Genomic DNA, 24083 nt, shown 5'->3' on the forward strand with positions numbered 1-24083 from the left:
AGGCTTTTAGACTTCAGAGGTTTGTGTATGTCACACAAGCATACAAAATGTCAAATAATTACCAGTCAAATTTAAACTTTTCAAAGAGAAACAAATACAAATAATTTCATTCAATTTACATCTTATTTTACCTCATCTACTTTCTTTGTTCTGCTCTGCAAAGTTTTTGTTTCTCATTCTTTTGAATGTATCTCAGATTTGGCTGTCTTCTGACATCTTTCTGCTCCCCACACCGCCTCTCCTACAGACGCACCAACTCTCTTCACCCATCTGTTAACCCATTTTAAATCCCCAACTGACATCTATAAACACTATCTGTTGGCTTCCATTTTCTTATCCCTCATTCCGTCAACTGAGATCTTAGTTTGTTGCTGTACATGCCCCATATGTTGCCCAATTTTTCTCCCAACATCCTCAATCTAGCTTTCCTTGATCCTTTCCTCCACACTCAATACCAATCTTGCCATTGTCAGAAGAAGCCCCCATAGCCCAGAGCAAGCAAAAAAATGGAATTTCCAGTAAGTCTCCATACTATCAAAAAGCTTAAAGTAACTTGTTCCAATGTTGGGTAATTCTCTATATGAAAGCATGATTCACATTTAGGAATCAAACAAAGTATCAATACAGATTACACTTATTTCCCAGAAGTAAATGTCCAGTAGATATGTACATAAATGTTTTTATTTCTGTGTTAAGGTTTCCTGCTTTGTATGCAGGATTCTTTTAAGTGAAACAAAATCTGCAGTAAAATAACAAAACACAACAAAACGTCAAAGATATTCATCTTATAATTAGAGTCAAAACTTTAGAAACGTAAATATTAACAGATGCTGTCATTTTCCAACATGCATGTTTGGCTGCTGCAGGTATACAGTATTCTACTTATATATATATATATATTAAAAATTGCAAATGCACCTAAGACTGTAAAAGTATCAAAATATATCTAACATGGCAAAGGTTCAAAACCTTTTATTTATTTCTTTTTGCTAAAAGCAACACGAAAGCAATTAAATGAAAGATTCAACCAATACCAGCTCCAGTTTGTACTACTTACCAGAGACCTATGTTAAACCTTGGTACTGGAGGCTTTGGTACCATTTAAAAAGAAAAATACAAATAATTTGCATACCTCCTGCAAAGCAGCAAATCTTTTAAGCATAATAGATGAAGACATGGAGTCAGCCCCAAGAGCTGCAGGCAGTGTTTGTGTGTACACTGCGGAACTTTGTTCCCCCACAAACCAGTCCCCTGCTATGCCTTGTCCTCCCAAGAACTACTCCAGAAAGTCAGGGACTCTCCAGAGAATCTTCCAACGTAGCACAAGAAACTAAAGCTAGAATTGGAAAATCCAGGCAGCACTGGTGCACACACTCTTTGGATCTTGGCATAATGGTTGTAATCCAGAGAACACATTTTAAATACAGCTAAGCGCTTGTGTATACCCAGAAGGACAAGAGGCTAACACACACATACTACTTAAAACAGCCATCATGACTGTAGCTTGCCACATGGCCTTGAGGTGGGTAGGCTGTGATTAAAAAGAAGGCAAAAGTCAAAAGCCACGGTAGGAATGGTTCTCTGAATTACAGTCTTACTATGCTAATCACATCACTTAACTCCTTTGTGCTTCAGGTGGGGAATCTTCTAAAGAAACATACTGAAGAGAGAACACACCAAAACCAACAATGCCAAAGGGAATCCCAAACTGGCTTCTCACATTTTGAAGAGGAAGAATAATCCTCTTATCAACAGAGCTGATCAGAAAAAACGCTAACAGTTTTAACACTGGATAAAAACCTTGAGTGCCTATTAAAGGCAGCGAGGTGAATATTCCTATATATAAATATCCATTTAAAATAATAAATAAATAACTATGATACGGGGCCTTAAGCTGTATTTAAGTATGCTAACGTCAGAGATTGCTTTACATACCACACACACACACAATATTAAAATAAGGAATATCATTTTTAGAGTTCTTGGTGTTATGTGGTATCAGGTTTCTTTCTGGTAATTGTGTTTCCCCATGCACAGCAACAGTTGATATCAGTTTAGCTTGAGAACATGCCATCATTCTATTTGTCATTTTACATACAGTGCATATGATGCTCGCTCTTTCCATCTCTCATAGCAGCAAGCAGATTCTGCTAGTATCTATAGCAGCACACCCAGGAGTGGAGAGGAAGAGTGTCAGATTTATAAATAGATAACACCTACAGTACACAATTCTATTTTCCTGTCAGTATTAAGGTTGACAGCACACCATTATGTTTCACAAGAAATTAACTAAAAAAACAACAGCTACAACAAGCAAAACTAAGACATTCCTTCAAATCAGACATAAATAAGTGCAAATGTCTAAAGCAGGTAAACTGAAGCAACTGCTGTAACCTGTGAAGATTAGAAGCATGTACAAATATTAAGGGGGAAATGAATTTTCATTTTAAACAGTTTTGTAATGGGGTCGTTGAGGCATCCAAGAGCAGGCATGAATGGTTTTAGAAAGAGTTCACAGCCTAAGCGCAAGTAACCATAGATCATCCTTAGTCATGTGCAGGCCCACACACAGGGTAGGTGGGGAAAATTGAGGGTGACTTGAGCTGTACAGAGACAGAGCCAACAGCAACTTCTGTGACTGTGTTGGCACTTCTCCCAAGCACAATTGGAGAAACCACTGCAACTAACCAATCTACAGCCCAGTTCACACCAACATCTCTCCACACTTAAGCAAGCACAAAATGTGGCCAAGGAAAGCCCATGGCTGCTTGTGTCAAGAAAAATAACTATATGAGCCGACTCTTATTTCTTTTAGAGGTGTAATGTAATGCATTGGTGTTGATTCCTAAATAGGGCTACAAGGTGAGACATAGCATGTCCTCTTGTTCTGTCCCTACACAATGTATCCCTTTAATAACCAGGGTCCTGTAATATTTGTAGTATAACTAAGCTGAACTTTAAAACTACTATATTAGACCAACATGATTTAAAAGGGAATAGTGCAATCTCGAATAGATGAAATGCAAATTCATGTATTTCACAGCATGCAATCTCGCTGCTATTCCATGCACCAAGGTTAAAATTCGCTCTTTCTCATTTTTGCTGGAGCTATTCACCAGGAAAACAACATCCGCTTCTAGACAACCTGCATACATATATATATATCTGCCCACTGAGGCTGCAATCCTTTGTATCGTTTGTGCCCGCATAGACCCACTTCTGGGGCTGGCATTCGCAGAGCAACCCAGATACTTCACGCATCCTGCCATAGCAGCTGATCCTCCACCACCATCCTTCAGAAAGGATGCTCATTCTCCCTTTTGCCACTTTCACAGTGTTTACACAGCTCAGGAAAAAAACAGAAAACACAGAGATGTGTTTATACCTTGCACCGTGCTTCTTTTGAGACACACCACAGGCCACTTCCTTTTATTCCTGCTTTGATTTGATTAGGAATAGTAGGATCTCTTCAGAGACACACCCCTTAGCCAACAGACAGCTCAGGTACCACCACCATTCCAATCTATCTCCTCAGGTAAAATATGATGCATTTGTGGAGACTGAGAGCAAGTCAGAGCAACTGTTGTAAAAGGCCAGCCCAACTGAGCTTCCTCTCCCATTTTCCATTTGTTAACTTCTGCAAGGTACAATGTTTCATGACACAGTCAATTCTGATACTTCATACGATATTGGGGCCTTGCTCTCCTTCCCTTCCCTGGGCTATTTGTAGGATCAACAGTCACCACCAGAAGCAAGATGCTCTCATCCCTGTCAAAAGGCACAACCTGCAACTGAGAATATGAGCATCATCTTTTAAGAGACTGATTCTTCACTGTCACAAGCTGCTCACATCCTCTGACCTAAAGAGAGCTCTTCTATCAATCTACCCATGTTAGAGTTTTGCAGGAGTAATCCCACTGCAGAAACATTGATTTCTTCTTCTTCTTAATGCCCCTGACTGATATATACTGGAAAGTTCTTAAGTGTCCTACCAAAATTAAGGCAGTGATTAGAGTCCCAAAGACTTCACAGGCTAGAAGGAGAATGGGGTTCAACTGGCAGGTTATCTTTAGACTCATATTCAAGAAAAGACTGAGGACTTGGTCAGGACTGCTGCTTCTATGGGGAAAGGATAATAAGGGGAGGTAGTTCATCTCAAAAACTAGCAGAATGGACTGTGTATAAAAACACTGCATGAGGCTGAGGTTACAACAATGGAAAGGAGGAGCAAGGGCCAACAGTGCTTAAAGGTGTTGTCTCTGAGAAGTGGGTGTTATGATACTACTCTCCAATCTGCAAGCAAGAGCAAGTTTGTCCTGGCTTCCTCCTGAGTTTGTGTTGTTTTGCAAAGCAGCAGGAATATGCGAGCACTTGGTGAGATTGCAGCCTTAAGCTTTAAAATGAAAATAAATTAAAAAACAACCCCCCTTCCAAATTTACAAAAGTCTTCCTGCTCCCACATGCTGTACAATACATTCAACAATGGTCTCAGTTTGAGATTTCTGAATACTGATGCTTTATCCTAATAAAAATTAAATTCTTCCCTTTGTCTACTCTTATTAGAAGTACCATTCTCAAATAAATACATTGAACACTGTAGTTAATTTTGTGCAGCATACCTAGTTCTAGTAGTGCAACTTTCTATTCTTCCTTTAGTCTTTCTTTTGTGTTTATAAAAATTGCTACATAAGCAAATGCGTTTAAGCAAAAGCATTCTCAAGGAGTTGTGTAATGTTTTTCTTTTACAGATCACTGAGTACCTGTAAACCTACTCTACATTAAAAGCTTCTTAAGAACAAGAGAAATGTATAAAGAATTTTTAAAACGGCTTAAAAAAATATTCCTTTCACCATTTTCTTTAGAGTGGTCTTTTAAAAGACCAATTAAACTTGCTTTTAAAAAAGGTTTAAAAAAAGACTTAAGTTCTTCCTTATAATGCAGCTTCAACTCAAAAAAGTATCCATACATACATTACTGGGAAAAAATCTCAGTATAAAGTCTGTAGTATAAAGAAAAAAGGTAGATTGGTACATTTAGAGACCATCACAAGATCAGAGCCCTTGAAGTGCTGCCAGTAGCTGTATAGGTGCTCAGGTATCTTCTTGCTTGTTCAGTCATAATAAGCTGATCTTCGGTCTTCCCATAAACAACAGCTTCCCATTCACAATTGGCCTGCAACACATGGTCCAGGTAACAGTTACTTTCAAGTCACATCAAAAAAATTTGTTTATAAGCAAAATATGGAATCCAATTGTGGCTGCCTCACAGGAAAAGTAACTTCTCCTGGCATGACAGAATTTCAGCTTCCTCTTCTCTCTCCTGCAGCCCCACCCCCCACCCCGAAAATTTGCTCCATAAGGTTGGGGGACCCTCTGGAGCAGATATAGGGAGAGTATGGGGCACAAAGAAGGGAAAGTACATTTTATGACAGTATCCTTACAACCAAAACTTAAAATAAAATGTATCATTTAACAATAAGAATTCAACATTTCTCAGTTTCACTAAGTGGCCCTAAGACAATGCTCCTATTCTCAGCCTCAGCCCCCTCATCTGGAATGTGGGAATAATCACACCAGCAGACTTTACAGTTCAATATAAATACATCACTCCAAATACAGAAAGACCTGTTTGATGGCACCAAGCTTTTTTGAAAAGTTTCTTTTTTACAAAATGGCACAAGCCTTTGTAGGAACAACTCACTTCAGATGCTGAGCAGTTCCATGAAATAGGTTGTCACCTATGAAAGCTTATGCTATTTTAAAACAAATAAGTTTCAAAATTGTCAGCCGCAAGGTGCCATTGAACAGATTCCTCTATTATTTAAAAACAAAATCAAAAAAGGTTTCATACTATATAATCAAACATTACTGAAAATGTCTGTGAACCACTTTGCACACCTGGCGTTCCAGCCAGGTGGAGGTACAACTGCCATCTCCAGAGGACTCTTATAAAGGTAGGTATTGAACACCAGCATCCATTTTACTTATGCACCGGAGCCAAAGGGGAGGGCTGGATGTGAATATGGAAGGCACAGAGAGGCCTCTCATTCAGAAGCTCTCGCTACGGGGTGGGAGGAAATCAGAGCTCCACTGAACCCATAGGAAACCTCTGTATGCAGATACTGTGCCCAGTAAACTGACTTCGCCCTTGAAATGCATGATAAGTGATTATGATGATTAGATTTAAAGACAGATAGTGTGTTCAAAATTCTATTCACAAAAAGAGTGCATGCATGCTCCTAGCAAATAGACAACTTTATTGCTGACAGCTTTCAAAATTTGAGTGGACTTCCAAATGGTTTCTAGTCCTGCCTGTTTTGAGGAACACATCAGGAGGAACAGTTTTCCAAGGATGGGTTCTCCTTCCTGACATTTCATTCAACACACAGATGCTAAGGCCGAGGCCAGAAGGTATGTACCCATTAGATGCATGTACACATACAGTAATACATATAACATGTTTGGAAGCTAGCATCTGAATTACTCTTAACTGTCTTGCCCACGTTTTTCTGCAATGTGGTTCTAGTGCACCATTATCATTGCACTATGTGGGATGCTGAAACCTCAGCAGTACTGTTCCAAGTCTACAAAGAGGGCACGGCACTAAAATCTACATGGGTACTACTGGACTTAAAATGAAGCCTTCATAATTGCATTGCATATTTCAATACCAATGGATCATATTTCAATACCAATGCATCATATTTGCATTGATAAATATTGAAATTTTAGTTGTAATGGATGCATCGTGAGCATCTTGCAGAAAATAAGCTGCATCAAGAACCCTCAATTCCTTATTTATATCTAAGCTGCTAAATACAAACAGAAAGGAAAGAATGTAAAAAGTAATCTTCCAAAGAACATATAGCTAAACTAAATAAAGCAGAATATTAAGATGCATTGAATACAGACCTGGAAGGTTTTTTCTGTTTTGACATTTTTTGAAGTGCAAGTATTCTGCTTTTTCTTCATTGCTACATTCAGCTTTGTTGAACTGGAATCCTGTTTCTCTGGAGTCCTACTGCCTCTATTGTCATGTATTTCCAATAATGGAATCATCAGGAGGGATGTAGTATATATATTTTCTGACTAGAAAAAAGTTTAAGTCAAATAACTTAATTGAAGAATAAAAAACTGACATACAGGCAACTCCCCCATTTACATTCAAAGGCATCACGTGTTTAAGTGAAATTGTGGGCAATACGTGCATGCATGGTCACATATGTATCAGACATTCCTAAAACAGTCACTGTCTGTAACACAAACAATAAGGCCCAGCAGGTTCTTCCCTATCATTTAGAGTTTAGCAACCTTATAAAAGTGGCATACTTCAAAATAACCAGCATTTGGCAATATGACTTCAATAGGCTGTATCATCTTAATTCCAATAATTCTAGCTTGAAATATTTTATGGATCCAGATAAATGTGTTCTTGTATCTCTAACACAAAGACCTTTCTAGCATAAAAGCCGCCTATAAATAATAATATTAAAAATGCTCCATTACAAAATGAGACAAGACTGCTGTTTTTCTTGCCATTTAAAATCTAAATTTGGTAGTAATATTTTTAAAGCCAGTGTCATGCTTGTTTGTGCTACTTGTCAACAGAGAGGATTTCAAATAACTATGACTTACAGAAACAAATTAGTTTACATTCTACCTTAAATATGTGCATATTTTAATTCATGCTGATCACCTGTACATCTGGAACACTGTCTTCTGTGAAAAACTGGGCACCAAGCTCTTCTTTTTCCCAAGGATCCAAAACTAATGACTTCCTGACTTTCTTCACAGAAGGATTCTAGGAGCAACATTTTAAAGAAAGAAAGGCAACTACAATCGTTTCCATAATCCTTGCAATGCTAGAATACTATGTATTTTTAAATTGTTATACAGCTCCACATTTCACAGAAATCACTAAGCAGTTTACAAGTATCACAAGTAGATTAAAAAGTGAAAAATTCCACATTTTATAACAGCACAGAAATAAAACATTAATATTAAACCAAAATAAAATTAATGACTAATAGCAATTCCAAATTACAGAAATACAATCGACAACAAGCCAAATATACAAGTATGTATTTACAGGTAGCAACAGCTCTCTCACTTCTGCTATCTCCCCAACCTAAGCTTGCAACATAAAGTGGGGCAAAATTACACACTCCCTGCCCCTATGCAAAATTACACACTTCTCTGCTCCCTATCATTTCTCCCTCCAATAATACCCATTAAAAACAACAAGGGTGGGTGGTGCCCTCACCCTCTTTGTAAAGGAGCGTTGAAAAAGGGTAATGTAACTTACCTCTAGTTTGCAGCCCTTGTAGAAAGAATCCTCTTCTTCCTTGAAGAAGATATCTGTTCCAGTTTCCTCCTTTAAAACTTCTCTGATATCTTCTTCCAGATAGGCAAGGGGCTGTGACTAATCAAACAGGTAAAATACATCAAGCAGAAGGCAAGTCAGGAGATGATTTCTCCTAAATATCATGGAACTACCAGTATGTACACTACTTTTAAAAAAACCATTTAATTCCAATGCACAAGTAATTCAACTGTATTCTTATTTAATTTATGGAATATCCAGAAACAATCCAGCACAACACTATGGAAAGAGATGAGGACATTAACAACCAATCAAACCATGCTTCTCTATATACCTATCTACTAGTACAAAGGATTACCATTAAACTTTCAAAGGAAGAAAGAAACAACTGGTTTGAAGCAAAGTAGCATGGCCTATCATAGTATGGCCTTATATTTAAATAGAAGTCCCACTCTAATAATGATGTGATTTCTTACCCACCCTCCATTAGGAGTTACAGCAATTTAAAACTTAATATTTAAAACAGTTTAAAATCAATTACATTAAAAAAATGGGTCCTGATATGTGTATGTGTGTATGTGTATCCAAGCCAATGTGAACCAAAAGTTACGTAAAAGGAATATGAACCAAAATTCTACATACCACAATTTTCAGAGGACCATATTTTTTTTCTTGAGCAGCTAAAGCATTCTTAAATGGAGTAGGGGTCCTTGGTGTTGTACCTAGCAGCGATCTTCTAATAGTAGGTGTCCTAAAACTTTCCAAGAACCAAAGTTATTTATGCAGTGTGTTACTATTTAGATAGTCAAAATCAGTCATTTTAAGGATTGAATCCACTCCCCCACTTTCCTTTGATGGTATTTGCAAAGTAATTCTTCAGCGCATCTAGGTTCTGTTTTGTTTTTAATTCATATTTAAAGCCATTTAAAATCAATCATATACCTACCCTGCATTTTCTTTTTGATCTTTGGGTGTTACTTCTTTATTATGTAAAGGTGTGGTAATAAGAACCTTTTGCCCACAAATTGGAGTTGATGTAAAGGCAGGATTTTCAATGTTAAACTGCTCATTTCCAGAACAGGTGTTGAAGAACTGCACATAAAACAAGAACACAAATTGTTCCATGAAAATTGAGCAGTTTTGCTTTTATTACTCTGCCCCATACAGACAATTATGAGCTGTCCAACTTGTAACAAGAGAAATTCTCATTCAGCATCATGCTATTATGAAGATTTCATAAGAATGATTCTCTACCCTTATGTCAGAGAAGAACAATGGGCTGTACCCAGGTATGTTTTACAAGTGTAGAACTATCACTGGATACAAGCCAATCAGTTAATATCAACAACATCAATCAATCAATCAATCAATCAATCAATCAATTTATTTCTATACCACCCTTCATCTGAGGATCACATTGCTCTTTTTGCAACTAATGAAAACTACCTTTCATTCTACTTTGACCTTTTGCTGAACTTTTGAAGTACAGTGGTACTTCAGGTTACATACGCTTCAGGTTACAGACTCCGCTAACCCAGAAATAGTACTTCAGGTTAAGAACTTTGCTTCAGGATGAGAACAGAAACCGTGTTCCGGCAGCGCGGCAGCAGCAGGAGGCCCCATTAGCTAAAGTGGTGCTTCAGGTTAAGAACAGTTTCAGGTTAAGAACGGACCTCCAGAACGAATTAAGTACTTAACCCAAGGTACCACTGTAATCATTCCAATATTTTCAGTGATTTTCTGTAAAATTGTTGGCTTAAAGCTGTGTTGGATTTACACCATTCAGATAACACTGGAAACAATACTAATTTGTATGGAAGAGCTGCAAGCCATTTATAGAGCCAATCTCAATTCCTGACATGACACAACCCAAGACAGGTCTGAGTCACTTATAGTTAAAAAGTGCAGAACCAATGCACTGAGCAGGGAAGAGCTGCATACTTAACTACACAATTGTTACAAGTGAATGAATAGTGTAACATCATCTTTTCTTGATTTATAGGATTTAGTAGACAACCCTGCCTAACCTATTCAATAAAACCAAGTTTAATTACATTAATTTTATTTACCTGGGAAGGAGAAAAGGGTAGTGTTTTCACTGGTGTTTGTTTTAGTGCAAAATTGGAACCATTGCTACATGAACCATCGTTCTGTTCATTGACTGATGGTGACAGTCCAGTTCTAGTTTTCTTCTTCTTGCGCAAAATAGTTGGAGGAGTACTGAACTTGGCTGTTGTTGGAGATGCTGACTCTTCGTCGTCACTTGATTTTTTGCCATCTAGTACAACACTTACATTAAACTGGCACTCCATGGCCCCATCATTGTGCTGAATCCGCATTAGTTTTACTGGAGCTTGACTGACAGGGGATGTAGCCGCATCAGAGAGGTCAAAGCTGGTGACATCACTCCATGCTACAGGATCCTACAAGGGGGAGAAAGAAACATTGTGCCATGTGTTTATTGGAATAAACAGAATTATTTATTTCAACAGAATTGGACTGGTGGGATCAGTTGCTTAACTATGCACCGTCATTCTAGAACGAAATGACTAAATTTAACTCTAGTCCTTACGTGCATGTCTTTTTAGTTTGAATTCAGTCTCCTAATTTTCTCTCATCTTATTCCAGAATGTTAATTCCTAATTCTGCATTGTTTTTCTTTACAAAAACCAATAAAGCAGCTAATAGTGAAACACTATTATTATGTAGCACTTGCAATACATAGAACAAATGCTATATACAGTGGTGCCCCGCAAGACGAATGCCTCGCAAGACGGAAAACCCGCAAGACGAAAGGGTTTTCCGTTTGCGAGTTGCTTCGCAAGACGAATTTCCCTATGGGCTTGCTTCGCGAGAAGAAAGCCCATAGGGAAATCTCCGGGGACCTCTTTTAAATGCTGGCGGTGGGGAGCAAAGCCTCCCCCCCCTCCGGCCTTCAGAAGAGGTCCAGGAAGGCCGGCGGGGGCCGAAAGGCTTTGCTCCCCACCGCCAGCATTTTAAAAGCAGTCCAGGATAGCAGGGAAGCGCTTCCCGCTATCCCGGACGGCTTTTGAAGGCAGGCGGGGGGGAGCAAAGACTTTCGCCCCCCGCCGGCCTTCAGAAGAGGTCCTGGACCTCTTCTGAAGGCCGGCGGGGGGCGAAAGTCTTTGCTCCCCCCTGCCTGCCTTCCCGGGAGAGCGGAGAAACGCACTGCGTTTCTCCGCTGTCCCGGACGGCTTTTAAAGGCAGGCGGGGGGGGGAGCAAAGACTTTCGCCCCCTGCCCGCCTTCAGAAGAGGTCCAGGACCTCTTCTGAAGGCGTGCGGGGGGCAAAAGTCTTTGTCCCCCCTGCCTGCCTTCCCAGGGGCTTTTAAATTGCCCCGGACAGCGGAGAAGTCCTCCGCTGTCCCGGGGCGATTTTAAAATGCCGCCCGCCAGCAGTTTAAGATCGCCCCGGACAGCGGAGAAGTCCTCCGCTGTCCCGGGGTTTTTTAAAATGCTGGGGGTGGGAAGAAAAGCCCTTGTCCCCCCCCCCCAGCCTTCAGAAGAGGTCGGGGGACAGACTGTCCCCGGACCTGGTCTGAAGGCGGTTTCCATAGGAACGCATTGATTGATTTTCAATGCATTCCTATGGGAAACCATGCTTCGCAAGACGAAAAACTCGCAAGAAGAAAAAACTTGCGGAACGAATTAATTTCGTCTTGCGAGGCACCACTGTATTGTGCTAATGTTAATATTGTTTGTTTGTTTCTCTTTTGCATATTATAAAAAATAACTGTTTATTAAAGGTTGGAAATAAGATGATTCAGACTTACAGACTCAATGAGTTCTAGTGTCTCTGCAAATTCTGGAATGGTCTGTAGAGATGACAAAACCGCATTTGCCTCCACGGCCAAATATTTGGTAGGAGAGTTCTGCTGAGCTGTTGCAGTCTGGGTTTCATCCAGATTATAGAAGTCATTTGTTTGTTCCCCAAGGCCATTTAGGGCATTTGTCATACTATCTTCCATGATGAAGCCTCCAGACCAGTTAGAAAAATTTCCAGCTTGCTAAGAATACAAAAAGTGTTGCTTTTTATTGATATTAAACATGACAGATGACTAACATAAATTACTTTTAGGCAACCTAGGTCCCACGTGCACTATCCACTTAAAGCAGTATCTCCTCAATTTACACAGTCATTGCTTCACCCAAAGAATCATGGGAGCTGTAGTTGGTTTTTTTAGTGTTGTGAGAGTGGTTGGGAGACTCCAATTCCCCTCTCAGAATTACTATTCCCAGAGTTCCCTGGGAAGAAGGTCTGATTGTTAAACCACGCTGATTGGCATTTAGGCTATAGTTCAAGCATACTGGGATTCTAAGGAAAACACATTCCGTATGCAGAGAAAGAGCCAATGGCAGAAATAGCACAGAAGCTACTATTGTGCATGCAGCTACCTTCCTGCAACATTTCCTTTGCCCTCCATAATTTAGCAATGAAAGGTATTGAAAGCACCAACTTTCTTCTAAAAACTCTAAGATAGTTGTCCTAAGTAGCACATTATGTTATTCAAGCTATCTCAACTGCCCCTCCCTCTTGTCCCACTGTCCCAGTTGTACAGGGAAAACCAAGAGGACTCCCTCGAGGATTCCTGTATAAGCAAAGGAGAATGGGGAAGCAGAATACACATATGAAACAAATCAGAATCATAAAGCTCATTCATTAATTTGTTTAAAATATGAACAGTAAAAGATAATTAGCCATCATGACATCATGATATTTATACAAAAAGTTCTTACAGATGAGACTCTCTTTCTCCTGATTTCATTCTCAGCCGACATAAGTAACAGCTCAAGTTCCTTAATTTTTTTCTCTTTGTCAGGATCATCATCAAATGGCTGCTGGTGCATACATTGAAGGGAAAAGACAACACCAAAGGACAAAGTGTTATGTTTAGGGCACATTACTGAGAATGGCAACATATTTGCTGTTATAATTTTCTGCAAACTCAGTTAAACTTTGATAAGTTCTCATTTAAAACATGGATTGCCTGTGCTCGCTTGGGCAGCACATGTACTAGGGTTGGAGCGATACAGAGAAGATTAGCATGGCCCCTGTGCAAGTATGACATGCAGGTTCGTGAAGCGTTCCATTTTTAAAAAAAAAAATGGATTGCCAACACAGAGCCCACAGGTTCACATGCACCCAGAGGCCTTTCCTGGTGCCCATAAGTTCCACCCCCACTGTTCCTCCTGACTGCTTTTCAAGATTAGTTGCAACATAGGAGAAATTCTGAAGGATCACAGGCTCACTGGGGATGATTATTCCGCCACCCCATGCCAAAAGAACTCCTCACAATACAAGTAGTCTTCAAAGAAGCCCTCTGTTGGCTACAGTAAGAGGTTTTTGAAGCTTAATTACAGTGGAGGAGAGGTGATTGTGGGTTGCAGCTAGGGAGGAAAGGATTGTTGTTTTCCTGCCCAGCTGCAACTCTCCAAAGTCGCAGGACCTGAGCAGAGGAGCACTCTCCCCTCCAGCGGTTTCCAGCAACTGGTATTCAGAATAGTTTGTTTTAAACTACAGTATTATTTAATACAATGTGATAGCCAGGCCACTGTAGGCCACACAATCTCTATCTGCACACCCGCCCCAAAGAAAAGGGGTAACACCTTATAACCTTTGAAACTAATTTTATAGACACATTTTTCGCCTGCACCGAATTCCTCTCAAAATGCTCTCCTAGAGGTCACATTATATACAAGCCATTATTCATTTTAATGGAACTGCTGCTCAACACAATCCTGGTGATAAAGTCCTTAAACTAAAACATTTGCATGCTATCTGCCAAATATTTTCATAAAAAGCTTTAAAATTCATCATTATAGACAGAACTTACCTGAATGAAATTTGAAGAAGTTGTGACATGGTCAATGCAGTTGCCTTCTGTTGAAACATACTGATATCCTGGGATCTAACAAATCAGAACTGTTCTTTATACACTGATTTTATACACTTTATACACATTTTTCAATTTCAGCAATTTTTAAAAATTTGACACATACTTCTTTTCAAAAACTGATCAATTTGAGACAAATGAGGAACTCTCAGGTTATTAAATTATAAAAGAAAATTTATCCACCGTATCACTTTCATCACAATATCCATTTATCACACTTTTAATTTATCACAGTATCACTTGGAGACAAGAGATCATTTTCCGAGTTTAAAAAAAAGGCTTATTGAGGCGGTAAACATTGGATTTTTAAATAAAAATTCTGAAGATATTTCCTCAACTACCATTTTTTTAACAGCAATAGTTTCTTTGTGATATAAGTTTTAACAGAGTGAGCAACCTTGGTAGGGTTGTCAAGATGCAGTGCACATGCTCTTTGATGGAACTGAGTATCTTTACACATCTCAGTCTAAATAGCTGCCTAGTAGCTTTCAATGTTTCACTGTTGATATTTAAAGCCCTAAACAACTTGGGACCAGGATACATACTGTAGCAGACAGCCTCCCTTGGCATAAACCAAGCCCGTCTTTTTTGTAAACCGCTTTAATGTTTTTTTCTACAATCAAGCAGTATATAAATTTTATGAAATAAATATATTTCTAAGTTTTCACAAGGAGACGTGGGCCTTCTCAGCAACAGCACACACCTCAGGAATATCCTCCTTTGGGCCATTCATGAGGCAAAGACAGTAATAACTTTTAAATACCTCTTAAGAACTAACATTTACTCAACTCTTCCTGGACTCCAACTAACTTCCCCAACCTCTGTTTTGTACCCTGTCCAATTTGTAATACATAGTTTTGTTATTATTCTTCATCTGTTTTTGGAAACATTACTCAGTGTCATTTATTATGATGGTTCTTACACAAACCACTCCAATTTTTATTATATCCATCAGTATTCATCCATCACTATGCATTTTAATAAATAAATGAAACAGAAAACATCTATACCAGAAAAAGAGGGAATTTCAGCAGATTAGCTTGTCATGCCAGCTTCATCTAGGGAAATCCCTCGCTTTACATAACTATGAAAGGTACAGGAGCATTGCCTTATTTTTCACCTGGCTAGCCATAGCCCTCAGTCAAATTTCTAAAGTCCTTTGCAGAAGACTAATCTCTTCGAAGACCAAGAATGAAGAGAGAGCAGGAGAGGCAGTGTAGAGGGGTGTGTGAAAAGAGAAAGGGCTGCTGGGAGAAATAAAAACAGTGGCCCTACTCACCACTGGAGAGAATGCAGCACTTGACAGAAAAAAATTACCATCCATTTTAATATATGCTTCCAACTCCCGACACACACAAAAGGTTCTGAAGAACTTACATGTGCCTGCACTGGTATGTAAAACTGATTTGGGGTATGAAGATGGTCTGTAGATGCACAAGTTTTGTGCGGCAGTTTTGACGAACAAGGTCGCTCAGTCTTGATTCCATCTTGTAAATATCCTTCTTGTTCTACTTTTCTTCGCATAGTGGAGTTCCAATGATTTTTGATAGAATTGTCAGTCCTAAATCATGGGACAGATCCAGGCAAAGTAAAGCAATATAAAGTCTCATGTATTCAATGGATGAGAGTTAATCACCTTCTTAACTCTTATTGAAATGAATTAAACCATGAACACTATTTAACTTTGGCTGCATTGTGCCCAAAATGTAGAAATTATGTCGTTACATATTGCACTGACCTGAGAGCTTAGCTATATCAAGATAGAAACATGAGAGAAATAATGTCTTAAGAAGGAAAGATACCTCTCAGTACTTCTCTAAATTAAAAAGGGAAATTTCAAATATTTCTAAAACAGTACAATATTTCTTTTTCATACTAATAGAAAGGGACGGGGGATCTAAGAGGATTCTTCCTAACAGAAACTTGCACAAGTAGAATTTGGATTCCACCCAAGTATTAGTTTCTTTGTTATTGGAATCATAGCCGTCTGGAGGAAGAAATCTGTATTACTTTAACTGCTCTGAATATAGCATTAACAACTATTTAATTCAGATTTTAAAATAACTCAAAATGCAAGATAAATTGCAGAGCACAAAAGAACAAAAGAGGAAAGGTATGCTATTTGATAAGCAGGACATTTGTAATTACTTAATCAACAAATACTACAAAATCCACTGCGAGATACAGTGGTACCTCGGGTTAAGTACTTAATTCGTTCCGGAGGTCCGTTCTTAACCTGAAACTGTTCTTAACCTGAAGCACCACTTTAGCTAATGGGGCCTCCTGCTGCTGCCGCGCCGCTGGAGCACGATATCTGTTCTCATCCTGAAGTAAATTTCTTAACCCAAGGTAATATTTCTGGGTTAGGGGAGTCTGTAACCTGAAGCGTATGTAACCTGAAGCGTATGTAACCTGGGGTACCACTGTAATCCATTTCTTGGATATTTCTTCCTAGTTCACCCTTTAGAAACAAACTTTTACACTATCAATTCCTTCTATGCTGATTCTGGGGAGCACTTACACAGCTTAGCTCTGTAACATTCTTGGCATGGCAGGGGGTGATGGGAGAGGGGAAATAGATGTTGCAATATCAAGCAACATCATGGGTACTTGAAGAAACTAAAGGAGTTCAGTAGATTGCTGCCTGGTTACTTGAGCCAGAAGGCCACAGGACATCTAATATACCAAACTCCCTTCTTTCCTTTTCTAAGCCTCAGTGGTTACTGGTTTATGTAATCATGCCTGCCCAGAAACACATGCAAGGAAGGACCCCCCCCTCCTCCAAATACACACACACACACACACACACACACACACACACACACACACACACCAGCCCAATGAGCCTAGCTGGGAGAACTACTAGGTACTGCTCTACAAGTTTAAGAGAAATCTATGGAGGGACGCGGGTGGCGCTGTGGGTTAAAGCCTCAGCGCCTAGGGCTTGCCGATCGAAAGGTCGGCGGTTCGAATCCCCGCGGCGGGGTGCGCTCCCGCTGCTCGGTCCCAGCGCCTGCCAACCTAGCAGTTCGAAAGCACCCCCAGGTGCAAGTAGATAAATAGGTACCGCTTACCAGCGGGAAGGTAAACGGCGTTCCGTGTGCTGCGCTGGCTCGCCAGATGCAGCTTTGTCACGCTGGCCACGTGACCCGGAAGTGTCTCCGGACAGCGCTGGCCCCCGGCCAATAGATGTGAGATGGGCGCACAAACCCCAGAGTCTGTCAAGACTGGCCCGTTCGGGCAGGGGTACCTTTACCTTTACCTTTACTATGGAGATCAGTTGGGGACACTGGATGCTTGGCAGGATTGGCCAAGCAGAGGGACATTTATTGCTATGGCGCAGCCTACTGCACAAAAAATTGAGTTAAGACATGGCATAGAGAAGGGTGGAGCTTCTTTGAACATGTTAAACTGGGAGTGGGGGGAGGCCAGTGCCAATTATTTTGGCATAGGTTTCAGAAACCTAGAAATAATAGTGCGATTTTACCTTCCGGGAAGCAACTTCGCAATTTCAGCCCATCGATTTCCCAAGCGTTTGTGAGCTTCATAGATGATCCTGTCCTCCTCCTCAGTCCATGAAGATTTCTTTACCTCAGGATTAAGGTGATTATGCCAACGTTCTCGACATTGCTTCCCTATTCTTCCTTTTAAGTGCTTTGCAATCAAAGACCAACGCTTTGGACCATATTTCTGAACAAGCTCAATAACCTGGAACACAAATTGAACAGCAACAGTATGCAACTGATTACTATATAAGAAAACAATAGCCATATTCATGATAAAGAATTAGAGAATCCTAATTACATTTATTTAGGCTATTTTTACTTGAAAAAATTAGTAATACTGAAGTAGTACAAGATTGTGTCAAGCAAAATGATAAACATTTATATTTCAAAAGCTCCAAAAGACAGAGTGTCACTGACTTTTTAAATAAAAAATTGTACAGTTTCCAACCAATGAGAAAGAAAATGCATTTTAGAAAACAGTCTGAAATATATCACTCTTCCTTTCCACATACTGTGTGGCCAAGTACAGGGTGAAATTAGAAAGCTTTTAACATGTAAGAAAAACAAACCAATTGTTACATTTTAACACATCAAAGTTAAATACATGACAGTGTTGTGAAAAACTGATAGCATTATCCTATGGGAAATGAAATCAATTTGGGAAAATATTCAAGCAATCTAATTTATATTTTGGTTTTCATCCAAGTAAACTGTTAAGAGCACAACAATGGGACTGTGAACCCCATCCTACAATTGAGTCAGCCAAAAGGTAAAAGCAGTAAGGTAAAAGCAGGGTAGTGCACTCTTGGGCAATCCTACTGTGCTTTCAGAAACATAATTAATAATCAAGAAAAATATAGATCACTTACCCTCTGATCCTCTTCCTTAGTCCAGGGGCCTTTAATAAGTTCTGGATTCAGGACTTTTTGCCAACGGTGCTGGCACTGAAAATCAGAACGATTCTGCAGAAGAATGAAAAAAAAATCACTGTCCAACTGAAGACTCCATAAGGCTCCACTATACACCCAGAGCTTCCATTAGGAGCTTTGTTGTTGACTTCAGTGTGGGAGACATCTTGGCACATGCAATGGAGATGCACATGTGGCTTTTGAACTCTTGTATGTAAAATAAGAAAAATCTCATTGAAATAATTTCTACTTACTTGTAGATGACTAGCAATAAATGTCCAGTCACTTGTACCATGCTGTTCTACTAGCTTCTTCAGCTTTTCATCCTGTTAATACAGTTTTTAAAAACTTATAAATAGGCACATGACATTAGATCTAAACATAAAGAAAAGCCATTACCTGGTTAAGGCTCACCTCATCACGCGTCCATTTTACTCTGTTACATATCTTCTTCGTTCCTTTTTGTTGTGGTACTTCATAGTCATGATCTGCATAGTGAAGGTCATCATCATCTTCCTCACTGCAAAGTGCAAGCTAATATTAAGTTAACATTGACAGTGAAACCATGCTTACTCAACAGCTTGAGAAATCTTTTTTAAAAAATAACAAATCATCAACAGAAGGCCCAATTCCAATTGTGGAACAGTAGCATGAGGGAAGGACAGTTTTCCTTCATTGTTTTCCCATTGACAGCCCCTGCACTGCTTTCAGTTAAGAAAAAGATGTAGGGCATCCAAGCAAAAGATTCAAATATTCCATTTAGGCAGGATCCAATACGGTCCTGAGATTAATGTCCTGGGTTTCTCAACTTAGTAACATTTGTTTTATATAAGGTCTGTCTTGTTGAAGAAGGGTGACTACATAAGAACTTGTTAATTTTTTATTGGAAAACCACAAACATAACTACAGTAACAAGTGTCCAGATTGTATTAAAGGTGGCCCTGTGTACAGGGAAACACACCATGCATTTTTCTATGTTAAATTTATTTCTATTCAAGAATGTTGTGTAGCAAATAGCATTAAGCTGGGAACTCAGGATGAAATAAAAGAAATAGGAAGAAGTTTGTCATCACCCTTGTACCTCCTTGATGTCTGTGCGCCATCTACTGGACAAAAAAAAACTAATTTCAAAACTATTGGGTGTTTACATCAAAAAATTTGTCCATAGTTGTATCACACTTCCTTCCTTCCAAAAAGAGGGTATAACAATTAAAGAACAGGGAAAAACCCACTAGCTTCTCACCTCCATCCCCTTTACAATATCTATTTGTGACACAATATTAATATTTGTAAATGCCCTATTTAGACAAATGTTTCAGCAGCTGCTTCCCTTCAGCCTTTCTAATAAATGTGCAGAAATAGATATTTTACAAATTTCCAATACATGTGAGGTGTAAGGTTACCAAAGAGCTATGCTTTTTAAATTACAGACAACAAGTGTACTACTGGTACATGATAGTCCCTGGATAGCTGGCCGGTTTGGTGGCACTGGATACTTTAAAGCCAGTCTAGACAGATATATGTGCACACATGCATGTGTACAGGATTGGGGTAAAAGCAGACACTGAGGAACAGAGAGAAGGGGGCTTACAACTATATTGGGATAATAAAAAGCAGCACTATCTCTGAAGCATACTCTTTCCACATTTCCTCTGCCTTCATCTAACTTAGGCTTTGAGTGTTTATGGAGACAAACACCTGCAGTTTATAGGTTGCTTAACCCATGATGTAATCATGAATGTCAGCATAACTCTCAGTCACCAAAAGGTTTCCTTTTTTACATTGCTGGATGCCTTCCTTGGTGTGACACACAAAAGGAAGTGAAGCAACTGTTCCTAAATAGTATTGAAGAAATCCTATTTTTCCTAAAGATACTTCCCTGTAAGGAATGCCCTGTAAGGATTTCCCCAGTGTAGAAAACAGTAACACTACTTTGACGAAGCTGGTACTAGTGCCATGATGCAAAGTCATAAACCACTGTATAAATTCAAGTGAGACAAATAAGTTATCCCATGTAAACTTTTTAGGAACAGTGTTCCCATGTACTGTAATATAATACACCCAGCCACCCACACACCCACACACACTATGCATACATTCCTCATACACAACAGTCTTCTTTTTCTGAGGCCCTTATGAGATATGCTTAGTTTCCTATGTGTATATGATGAGCATGTACATGAGATGCCCACATCAACTGACTTCTCTCAAGATGTCATTCTTCAGGGAACTTAGCTCAGCTAGTATTTCTTTCTTTACTGTAGAAAGCAGTCACACTATTTTAAATTCTCTTTCTTCATTGAGAGAATGAGTAATTCAAAGTAGTCCCTAAAAATGTGGCTATTATTTGAATTCACAGTATTTCCAAGTTAAACACAGAATATGATTTGCAAACAAGTTCTAAACAGTGGGTTGTATTCAACAGAGCGCTAAACAAAATGTTCCATCAATACAAAAGAATTTTTCCTTGCACAACACAATGTTCTCCCTCTCTCCTCCCCATATGCCCTCTCAAATATGCTTGGTGGTGGTGGTGTTCCTCCAGAGCAGATTTGGGGGTGGTGTGGAGTGCACATAGGGAGAGGAAAAGGGGTGAAATCTCACTGCAAAAGCACAACTATTTAGTTGAATGCTACCCCATGGTTTCAACATTAAAAACAAACCTTAGAAAGAACATTACTGCTCTGCTTTGTAAAGGGGTATAGCAGGGTTGAGCCTTGCACATACAGTAATAAATCTTATGTTATATACATTGAAAGCTAGGAGACGACTCAGATGTTTAGGATAGCAGTTGGGCAGTTCTTGATGCTTCATTTGTCTTGTTTTTCTGCTAAAAAAATAAAAGTTTTGACAAAACAAAGAACAAGAAATACTGCTTAACACTACATTTGAACCAGGCCATAATATCCCATTTTAAGCCATGTTCACATTCAAAAAGTCATTCACATTAGACTTAGTCTGTCCATTTTTACTTGGACATAAGTCCCACTGATTTCAAGAGTGGCTTATTTCCAAATAATTGGGCATAAGATAGTTGGCTAGCATTTCCAGAGTTGCAAATAAAACTAATAAACACAGAATTAAAATTGAGCCCACAAGTGTGTGCATGTGAACACATGAGAGAAAAGTAACAGACTGCCAATTCAAACTAAACTAAAAAAAATTAATCCAGTTTCAATCATTTTTAATATTCTAATGAAAGTAAAAAGGCAGTTTTATGAATGTCAAAGCCATTAGCACACTACCCAAACTGCATTTGTAAGAACCATTGTTAACATTAATCTGATAGATAAGTAATTCCACAATAGTTTTTCTATCCTCTATCCTGAATATCTAGTTTGATACTGTACATAAACTATCTACACCAGAATGAAATTATTACACATTCTTGTTTTGAGATCTGTATGTCAATTCTATGATCACACAGGGTGTAAATTTCAGAGTGATTTGTTGTAGAAATACGAAAAAAATGTTTGTACGAGAATAAAACACACTGTACATGTCTTTATATGCAGGCAACACTCTCTCTCTTGTCAGGTCCTTAAGGTCAACATGGACATTGCTTTCCTCCCCGTTGCAGCCCCCCCCCGCAACAACAATAATTAGCTTTCTACCTTGCCTTCCCAAGGAAGAAAACACAGTGCCATGTCTCATTTAGAAACAGCTGTACAATCTACTATTCTCATACAGAGGAAGGATAAAAAAAGAAAAAACCACTGTATCGACACTACAGTAAATAAGCGACAGAGGGAATTACCAGGATAAGAGGACATGAATTACCAATATGAAAGGCTCTTTTGTCATTGTTATGTGACTCGATGCCAAAACACAAAAACAAAGAAAATAGGGTGGAGCCCAGAGGGCAGTATAAATTTCCAAAGGGGAAGAAATCCGAGTGTTGGAATAGTGCTGTAGCTGGGGGCAAGGTGGAGAACCAAGTGAAAAGATTACTACTGAATACACAAGATTCTGTGTCCCCTTGTGCTCTGTGAATAATATTAATGATGTCGGGGGGGGGGGGGACTCGACTCAGGTCGAGGCGCTGGGGCGCAAGAGTGAATGGACCAAAGGATCCGATGGTCAGGGCACGTGGAAACGGCAGCGAGGATCTCCTGAGGCGAGGGGATCTGTGGAGACGGCCGGAGGGCTGTCAGGAGCCCCCTGTTCCAGCGGATAGGCAGGGCTCAGGTTCCCCAAAAGTCCCGGGCAGCAGGCAGGGCGCTGGAGATGCCTTGGGGAGGGGGCGATCGGGAGGGTCTGCGGGGGCCACTCACCTGCGCGGCCTCTTCGCCATCCTTGGCGCGCACCATAAGGAAGGCGAGAAGAAGGGAGCGCGGCTGTCACCACCGGCCAAGGCGCGCAGCCCCCAGAGGGCGGGGAGGGGGCGCGGCTGCCTTTTAGCCCCGGCCGCGCCTCGCCCCCCGCATGGGGGACATGGCCTTACGCTCAGCGAAAGGGATGGGAAGCCGGGCTCCAAGTCCCCCGCCTGGGGCCTCGCTCGGCTGTCAAGGCTCGGAGCTCCTCCGGCAGGGCTGCTTTCCCCCAGGCGCCGCCGCCGCCTCCACCCTCGCTGGCTCCTTTTTCTTCTTTTTTTTGTCCCTGCCGCCGAATCTCGCGCCCAGCCTCTTTCCAGAGCCGCCGTTTGAATCTGCGCACGCGGACTGCTACGCCATTGGCTGCTCCAGAAAGCACGCGACCAAGCAGGGGGGCTGGTGCGAGGGAGGAGGGGGAACGGCCAGTAAGAGGGGAGAGGTGGCGGGATATGGAAGGGAGCCGGAGGAGGGGCCGAGGGCGGGCTAAGGCGCAAGGCATGCTGGGGGAGGGAGTCCTTTCGCCTCGCAGGGCTTGTGAGGGGACAAAACAACCGAAACGAAAACGGCCCGTTTTTAAGGGCAGTAGCCAAAGGCAACTCAGGAACGGGCAAAATACCCTCTGGGATATGTACGAAGTCAGCCTGTTGTGCCGCTTTCCTTTTCCCCCACGTAAAAAGTAGCGAGAATCCGTTCCTCTTACGCCGTACGGTATACAAGACTGGGCACTCGTGATTTCGCCTTTCTCGGGAGAGAAAAATCTGTATTAATTAACGATAATACAATTGCCTTTAAAAAAAAACACGCCATTAAGAAAAGGAATGAATAGCAACACTGCGAAGAGATTTTATACCTGTCAGAGAAGCAAAAAAAAAAAAAAAAAAACAAGGTCTCCTTCGAGCCGGAATCGAACCAGCGACCTAAGGATCTCCGTGTGGAGCAGCGCCTCTACAGTCCTCCGCTCTACCAGCTGAGCTATCGAAGGGACGTTGAGTTCGCTGCTTCTGTTTTCTGTATACAAAGTCTCAGTACAATTCCTGGAGGGAAAAACTGCACTGGCTAACGCATTTCAAACTCTTCATTGGCATTTATCATTATGTTTATATATTATTAACAGCCGCGT

At 40.3% G+C, this 24083-nt stretch overlaps 1 protein-coding gene across 6 annotated transcripts; it reads right to left on the reverse strand.

Annotated features, from left to right (window-relative positions):
* Positions 1–665: 665 nt before the first annotated feature.
* On the reverse strand, positions 666–23393 carry MYBL1 (MYB proto-oncogene like 1). 6 transcript variants are annotated; one of them, XM_081204527.1, is made up of 17 exons: positions 22925–23029; positions 21314–21477; positions 19065–19170; positions 18905–18976; positions 18612–18704; positions 17724–17944; positions 15614–15797; positions 14177–14251; positions 13080–13181; positions 12116–12349; positions 10392–10745; positions 9269–9414; positions 8965–9079; positions 8305–8421; positions 7696–7800; positions 6912–7088; positions 666–5172 (listed from the first exon to the last, which is right to left on the reverse strand). In XM_081204527.1, exons 2-17 carry the CDS (start codon positions 21373–21375, stop codon positions 5044–5046), a joined length of 2292 nt encoding a protein of 763 aa, XP_081060653.1. In that variant the 5' UTR covers positions 21376–21477; positions 22925–23029; the 3' UTR covers positions 666–5043. The 6 variants fall into 6 exon arrangements, with proteins under 6 accessions (XP_081060653.1, XP_081060654.1, XP_081060652.1 ...); XM_081204528.1 differs by having other exon boundaries at positions 21314–21480; positions 22925–23015; XM_081204526.1 differs by lacking the exon at positions 21314–21477 and having other exon boundaries at positions 8965–9073; positions 22925–23393.
* Between the last annotated feature and the right edge of the window lie 690 nt (positions 23394–24083).

The sequence above is a fragment of the Podarcis bocagei genome (assembly GCF_964188305.1).
Source record: "Podarcis bocagei genome assembly, chromosome: 8".
In the NCBI taxonomy this organism is placed as follows: Eukaryota; Metazoa; Chordata; class Lepidosauria; order Squamata; family Lacertidae; genus Podarcis; species Podarcis bocagei.

What these genes read in the sequence shown, in the direction of transcription:
- MYBL1 (XM_081204527.1), bottom strand. Translation starts at nt 21,375, where the DNA reads ATGTGCAAGGCTCAACCCTGCTATACCCCTTTACAAAGCAGAGCAGTA. An exon ending in GCAGTAATGTTCTTTCTAAG is followed by an intron (nt 19,171 to 21,313) that starts GTTTGTTTTTAA and finishes TGCACTTTGCAG; the next exon opens with TGAGGAAGATGATGATGACC. An exon ending in GCGAAGTTGCTTCCCGGAAG is followed by an intron (nt 15,798 to 17,723) that starts GTAAAATCGCAC and finishes CCCATGATTTAG; the next exon opens with GACTGACAATTCTATCAAAA.